The sequence below is a fragment of the Lissotriton vulgaris genome, chromosome 7 (assembly GCF_964263255.1).
Source record: "Lissotriton vulgaris chromosome 7, aLisVul1.2, whole genome shotgun sequence".
In the NCBI taxonomy this organism is placed as follows: Eukaryota; Metazoa; Chordata; class Amphibia; order Caudata; family Salamandridae; genus Lissotriton; species Lissotriton vulgaris.
The window spans coordinates 1689395411-1689403456 of record NC_141695.1 but is presented as its reverse complement, the minus strand read 5'-3'; the positions used below and the strand labels follow the sequence as shown (position 1 = coordinate 1689403456).

The following is an 8046-nucleotide window of genomic DNA, read 5'->3' as shown; positions in this document are numbered from 1 at the left end:
AGTGTCAGAAGTTGTGTTGTGAAATTGCTTCATAAACTAACGACCTGCAAACTTTTGCAGCTACCCTAAAAATCATCTGAACTTTTTTAGACGTCACATGCATTGCCGGTAGACCCAAGCTGACCAGCTGCATGCCTCCATTGGTATAGAACATTCTACCGACAACACTAGAAAAGTCTGGTAGAATGTTCGACAACTTCTCGACCATCAAACATTTGCTGTACCTTTATCTTGTTCTTCAGTGTCTGACAGCGTCCTACCTTGTGGTCTGACAGACAGACGGACAGGGTGCACCCGGACACCGACAGCACTGATGGCGTGGCACTCATACTGCCCCTGGTCTTGCAGGGCGACTGACGAGACCCTCAGGATGCCCGAGGACAGGATGATGTGCCTATGGTCATTGGGCAGCGGGCGTCCTAAGGAGGAAGATAAGAGAACATCTTCATTATTACACACATTAAATAAGAAATGTGTCTTTCATTGTACCATATTTGTTAAACATCATTTGTCAAATTGTATACAGGCTTTATGATTCTGGGAATAAACAGAAAATCAAGAAATTAGATGACATTTTCTATGATTCATATCAAAATAGCTGCAATAACTGAACCTAAATCTCAGAGAATTAGTGGCTTAGCGCCAGGACACCTTCGGGTAATTGTCGCGCTTTATAAATAATAATAACATAACAAAACATAACATAACCTGCTACGTTTTCATTATTTATAGCTTGTAAGCAGCAAGTGCTTCCCTGCTGATATTCAAGTTCTTTGAAACACACTGCAGTACCGGAGAAGCAGATATTTCCCCAAATAAATCACCATAGTAACATTATTCATTTGTTTGACAAAGCGCTTGCTCTTGCACTGCCCTGCACAGTTCAGCAGCCAACGCTCACCTCAAAGGAATGTTTTTTATTGCTTGATTAGTTATTAGAACATTGGAATGTTGGGAGCTCCATTGCAGACAATGGAGTGCTCCCTGCTTCTACGGGCCGGTAAAGGCCCGCAGAGCAACATTCCAATGTTCTACAAAGGCTTCTCGAAGCTCGAGGGGATTTATATCCCCTCGAGCTTCGAGAACCCTTAGTTTAATTTGTTAGAACATTCTGCCCTCTAGCGGCAGAATGTTCTAATAGCCTTATAGCCCTTCGTAGCAGGGCTATACCGGCAATTAAAGTCCCGCTGTCTCGTTAAAGTCCCTCGCCTTCGGCTCCGGCCTTTAACGATTCAGCGGGCCTTTAATAGCCGGTATAGCCCGCCACGGCGGGCTATAAGGCTATAGTACTTCCTCGTCAGAAGAACACCTGGGCCTTGAGGAATTTTACCTGTTAATAAACGGGGAAAGTGTGTTTTTACCTTGAATATTATCTGCTGTTTACAACCTAATGTATCTAGAATTCTCAGCAGATAACTTTTTAATATAATCAAAATGGGAGGCTTTTTTGCAGAGCGACATAATTCTGGAGAGCTAATCTAGTACTCTCTTAACTAAGTGGCTTTATGTTGAGTTAAAAAGTGAAAGTTGTGTAATTCTTGTTCTGAGAGTTTAGAGACTATCTGTGTTTCCCAGTAGTCTATCGGAATGTACTAACTGTTACATATATGTATATATTCTGTCAAGAAAAACAATAAAAATATATTACAAAAAAAAAAAAAGTGAAAGTTGTGGTTCTTCCAGGCTTGGAAAACACAATGAAGGGTGACGTCATGCTTACTTAGACCTGGCTAACCCAGAACACAAAAAGCCTAGAGAGATTCTCTAACTCTTCTAAGATTTAGGTGGCTCCAGATCTCAAATTAATTTTTGACAATTTATACTTCTTTATAAATGCAGCAGTGCGGCAGACGTTAATGTTTAATGGTAGGTTCTTTTGTGTGATAAACCAACCAAAATACACAATATACCCCTATGCATCGAGAACAAGGGAGTAGCCAGAAAATTAAAATACCTCCACTTGGAACCAAATTTCCCATGACACCAAACAAGTGTAGCAAGTGAGCTTCAACCGCTCTACAAAAGCTCCCTTCTCTCTTCCATCCAAGCCTCTATCCATGAATCTTTTCACCCTTCCATCTACCCGTTGATATCCACCATTTCACCTTTATATTCTGTCATCCATTTATTCTTTCACCCATAATTCAGTCTTTCACAATTCTATCTACCCATTGGCCATTTCATCCACTCATTCACACAGCCATCATCTATGGAAACATACATACATACATACATCATTTGACTTAGCCATACGTCAATTGATCCTTTTGTTCATCCATTCATTTGTCCATCCAACTTCTCAGATTTCAATTTACTTTGCCATCCATCCCTACTTTCACATTTCCATGTACTATGCCATCCATCCATAATTCCATCCTCTCAGATTTCCATTTATTCTGCCATCCTTTTGCCCACTCACCCACCCAACCATCCATCCATCATTCTGGAATCCTTTCACCCTCAGATCAATCCATCTATCCTCTCAGAGTTTTTTATTTTGTCATCCATCTACTCCCCTCAGATTTCCATTTACTGTGGCATCCTTTTACACACCCATCGATTAATTGTATTTACCTATTTAGTCTGCTGTACTTCCATCCATCAATCCATCCTCTGAGTTTTCCATTCACTCTACAATCTTTTTCCCCACCCAGCTATCCATCCACTTAGATTCCATTTACTCTGCCATCTTTTCATCCAACGACCCATCCATCCATCCTTTCAAATTTCCATTTACTCTTCCATTGTTTCACCCTTACCCATCCATCCATCTATCCATCCATTCTGTGAGTGAGTTTTCTATTTAGTCTTCCATCCTTTCACTCACACATCCATCTTCTATCCTCTTAGATTTCAATTTACTATGCCATCTTTTCAGTCACCCATCAATCTTCTCAAATGTTCATTTACACTGCCATTCTTTTACCCATGCCAATATCCATCTAGCCATCCATCCATCCGCCATCTCAGAGTACCATTTACTTTGCCACCCATCCATCCTCTGACTTTTTCATTCACTCTATCATCCTTTCTCACACCCGCCCAACCATCCTTTCAATTTTCTATTTACCCTGCCATCATTTCACCCACACCCATCCATCCTCTCAGATTTCCATTCACTTTGCTATCCTTTCATCTACCAGTAAACCCATTGTCTCGCCCACTCATCCTTTCACCCACCCATCCTCTCACCCACTCAACCACCCATCTTTTTACCCACTCCTCTCCATACTTTCATCCACTCCTCCTTTTACCAACCCATCCACCCATCCTTTCACCACCCCACCCATCCTTTCATCCTGCATCCTTTTACCCACTCATCCATCAATCCATCCTTTCACCCCCTCATTCATCATTTCACCAACCCATCCTTTCACCCACTCATCCATCCATCCCCATCCTTTCACCCACCCATAATTTCACCCACTCATGGATCCACTTGTCCATCTTTATTTCCATTTTCTATAAGTCCATCCTCCTTGTGTTAATTATGAGCTTTTATGTGCCAAACTGTAGATAAACGAGGCACATAAAAAAACGCAACCCAGTTGAAGCTGCTATAGCGGGGGTTCACAACGCCCCTGAGAGAACAGAAGATTTCTTTAGGCCAAGCCATCTCCCAACTGCTGTGCTCTGTGGCAATGAGTGGGTGATACGTGTGGACTTGCTTGTGGAGGGAGAGGAGCTCTGAAATAAAGAGAAACTGGGCTTGCCCAAATGAGGGGGCTGCTGGTTACCCAAATTAGGTCTACCCTAAGGTCCCAATGACTTTACCAGAATCACACATCAGGCATTTTAATCCCTTACTCTTCACATGTCAGTACTGTTGAGATCATGCGTCATGTCCAGGGTGCCATTGGTTTACCTGTGGAGTGGGAAGGATTCAAGCAGTAGAAGCCAGATTCAGGAATTAAAAGGATACTTTGGCATAGAGCAAGCAACGTAAAAAGGCTAGGATCTGCTAAGAAAAGGTATGACACCCATCATCCAGAGTAGTGCAAATCAACTGGGCACCAGGACCCAAGCCTGAAAGGGAGACGAAGAACCCCAGTCATGGCTGCCCTTTACAACCCACCCATGGGCCCATTTACATTGCTCATGTTAGGGTTCCCTGGCAGCCTTGCTATGCCCCCGCCTGTTTCAGAAGTGAGGACTCCCAAATACAGGTAGGCGGAAGAATGAAAAGAGGCCATTAGGAAAGAACCAGAGAGGAGAATGAACATCACCACCATCATATTCATTTGTACAGAAGGAAATGGACACATGAGGGGTACATGAGTCTAGGTACTGCCAGCCTCTAGATCACAGTATGGAAGCTATCAACAAGGCAACCCAACGAAGAGCAGCAGATAAGGTGGACACGAAGGGTGAGACCTGCCATGGTGCTGTAAGTCACAGTATCACTCAGCATTTAATCACTTTACCACATGCCACCACTATCTCCCTCCTGTACATAGTCCAGGTGTTTTTATATCTGTTTTAACAGATGCCTTGACCCTGGCATACTTTGGTTTTAATAGGAAATAATTGTATTCACATTTGAAAAAAAGAGTACAGGTACAGACCAAAATGGAATCAGGCAGGTATCTTACATACAACATGATTACAGAGTTGGTCTTGAGGATGGACACTCCCCAGCACACAACATCGAAGAAAGATCCCTTTAGCCACTACTTCAATCCCACCAACATAATCCGATTAGAATAATCCTTACAGGGTTCCCAAATTCAAAGGAGTTTTTTAGGTAGTTCTTGGGGCAACCTCAGGCCTCATAAATCAGGTTGTTCAAGAAAAGGCATCTGTTTATACGCCAAAAACTTAGTTGTAGAGAGCTAGTCGCTCTCCAATTTGGTGCTATGTCTCTTTCAGCAAGGACATTGCTGAAGTGAGGTAGTGCCTTTGAGTATCGAGTTGACTCCGGATGCTTCGAAATATGTGATAAGGCACACTTCAGGGTTGGTGTGATGGTTCCAACCTGCAGCTTTGAGAGTGACTCAAAGACTTCCCATCCAAAATATGTGTATGTCTGGGCAAACCCAACTTGTATGAAAGAAGGTAACAATCTCTAAGGGCATAGTTCCCACAGTCTGGAAGCAGGCCATGGTGAAGGCCCTGCTGAAAAAGCCCAGCCTGGACCCTACGGATATGAGCAATTACCGCCCAATATCCCTGCTCCCCTGGGCGAGCAAGGTCCTGGAGAAATACATAAATCTCCAACTCACCAACTTTCTAGAATCACACCTTCTTCTGGACCCCACCCAAACCGGCTTTAGACCCAAACATGGGACCAAGACCGCCCTCCTCATGGTCACTGAGGAGGCAAGGGAAATCCTAGATCAGGGAGGATCAGTGGCAGTGATCCTCCTTGATCTCAGCGCGGCCTTCGATACGGTCAGCCATGTCACCTTGCTGGACCCTATGGCCCAGGTTGGGATCAGGGGCAGAGCTTGGTCTTGGTTCCGGTCTTTCCTGGAGGATAGATCTTTCCAGGTGTTTGAGGGTGATTCAGTTTCCACCAGCATTCCCCTGAATTGTGGCATTCCCCCAGGGATCCTCTCTGAGCCCGGCTCTTTTCAATCTGTACATGAGGCCACTGGCTGATGTCGTCCGTCCGTTCGGGATTAAGATCATTTCCTACGCTGACGACACGCAGCTAGTGGTCTCCCTTACACAGGAGACCAAGCTACCTGCACAGAGCGGACTCAGAGAGTGTCTAGAAGAGGTAAAATCCTGGATGTCCTTATCATCCTTGAAACTAAACGGAGACAAGACCGAGCTTATGGTCCTCGGCAACTCGATCTCCAGCCTCCCGACCACCCTTTGGCCACCCAGTATGGGCCCTCCACCTACCCCCAAAAACAGTATTAAAAGTTTGGGAATATGGATGGATAGATCACTCTCTTTCGATGTACAATCCACCAAACTCTCGGCCACCTGCTTTGGCATCATGAAGATGCTTAAGAAAATTTTCCCCCTTCTTCCTATGGAAGCCAAGCAAGCAGCGATACAAGGCCTGATTCAATCTCGCCTTGATTTTAATAACGTCCTCTATCTCGGAGCCCCAGAATCCACTCTGAGGAGGCTGCAGATAGCGCAAAATTGTGCTGCACGTCTGCTACTTGACATCCCTCGCAGACAGTCAGTCAGATCCGGGTTGGTCTCTCTCCACTGGCTACCTGTGCGCCAAAGGGTGCTGTTCAAGGCCTTATGCATAGCCCACCAGTCTTTTTGGAACTCTGGCCCCAAGATCACACAGGACCTAATCCATCACTACAGGCCCAACAGGAACCTAAGATCAGATCAGTCTTTCCTAGCAGTCACCCCGAGAGTAAGGAGATCCAGAGCTGGAGGTAGGTCATTTTCCTACAATGCGGCGAGGGCCTGGAACACCCTTCCACCGCATTTAAGATCCAACTCTAACCTTACGACGTTCCGCAAACAACTGAAAACCTTCCTGTTCCATTCAGTCTAACCTCACCCTTCTCCCGTGCCTTCCCCCTCTGTCGGATCTGGTATTCTCAGCGCTTGGACGCCTCCGGGCAGCAATTTCGCGCTATATAAATCCACATCAAATCAAATCTCACAATGACATTTTAGACATATATAGGAGGAATACCTCTCTATTTTCCATACCCTATCACAACTGAAATAGTAGCTACATAAATATTTAAGTTGAATTAGCTAGTAAAATGATTAAATGGCTTTTTAGGAGGACGTCCCTGTGGTCTTCCTTGGATAACTCACCCACATCCTCTCCCCACGAAGCTCAAAGAATGGGAAATGTGTCAGGAGAATTAATAATTGAAGAATTTTATGTTTTAGAACTAATTTTGTCCCGTAGTTTCCCCACTGTGAGTTTCACTGCGGGGGGGACTGAAGCCTGGGAGTTCATCCGAACCTCTTATGTATGGATATAATGCATGCCACTCTTGTAAATTTTGAAGGAATTGTGTTCTTTGAAGGTTACATTCTTGCTGAAAATCTGCAAAGGCATGGAGCTTGGATTCAAAGAGTACTGGCCTCCTTCAGCCCTTGTAGAGTGTTCTGCAGTCTCAACAGGGAAGAGGCCATGACATCCGCCACTCTGGAGAGGACCATCTGTCACATTTAGAGACCCCCTACCTTCCTGGCAGCATCTCCCTGCTGTGAAGGTAGGCACTTTCAAAGTTCCCTTCTGGACAGACTTTGCGGATGGTCTGCTCAAGTAGCGGAAGGTGGACACTTTATGTATTAAACCTCCTTCTCAGTTGTGTTTACACTGAGACTGTCACAGACTTCATATCTTTCTGCTGACTGCCAAAGGATTTAAACCAGATAAGTCTAATGCTCCATCAGTCATTATGCGTGATCTTTGTGAGCTACTTACTACTGATCTCTTGACGGTGCTCGAAAACAGCTTTCGTTAATACTTTGATTTGCTCCTTGTTGAATCAAATCGAAAGTGTCCAGAGTTTGAAAAAAACAGGTAAGTGGATTTATCGCTTCACATTGGTTGCTACCTTGTTTTTTGGTCCTGATGATGACCCTTTCAAAATAAGTTTATTAGGGTCGAAACGTCAATGAATACACTAAAGGACAGATTTCAATTATGATGTTGTACACACCATACTCTGATTCAGAGTTGTGTTGAGGAAATTTATATTTAGACCAGTCCCTTGCATTGTACATATGCTTTGTATATAGCACTTATGCACTTAAGTTCACTCATTCACTTTCACTGCGTCGTTTTGTTGGTGCAATGTTCTGTGATGCAATGTATTTGCACAGTTTTGAGATGTTTTTACAATATATACATTTGATTAGATTTGTATGTAAAAAGCAATCAATTGATGGCTTTTTAAATTTACCAAGGAAGTTGAGGTTTACACTTGCCTCGAGTGGACCAGTATTTTGGTCTATTAAAGTTCCCTTTATAGCAGTGAATTTGCTGAGTAGGCACCATGTTTAAAACACCCGTTCACTTTTTTGTTCAGTAAAAACAAACTCTGTACAAAAGGTAAATGATCCAGATGCATGTGGGAGCTATTTAACCTTTTCACTCCCTGT

At 43.8% G+C, this 8046-nt stretch overlaps 1 protein-coding gene across 1 annotated transcript in view; it reads right to left on the bottom strand.

The window, feature by feature from the left end:
- LOC147706323 (peroxidasin homolog) overlaps positions 1-8046 on the bottom strand; it is a 191176-nt gene that overhangs the window by 68742 nt on the left and 114388 nt on the right. The window contains exon 12 of the mRNA XM_086932802.1: positions 261-419. Within this exon, the coding sequence (XP_086788928.1) occupies positions 261-419 (159 nt within the window). The remainder of the gene's footprint in view (positions 1-260; positions 420-8046) is intronic.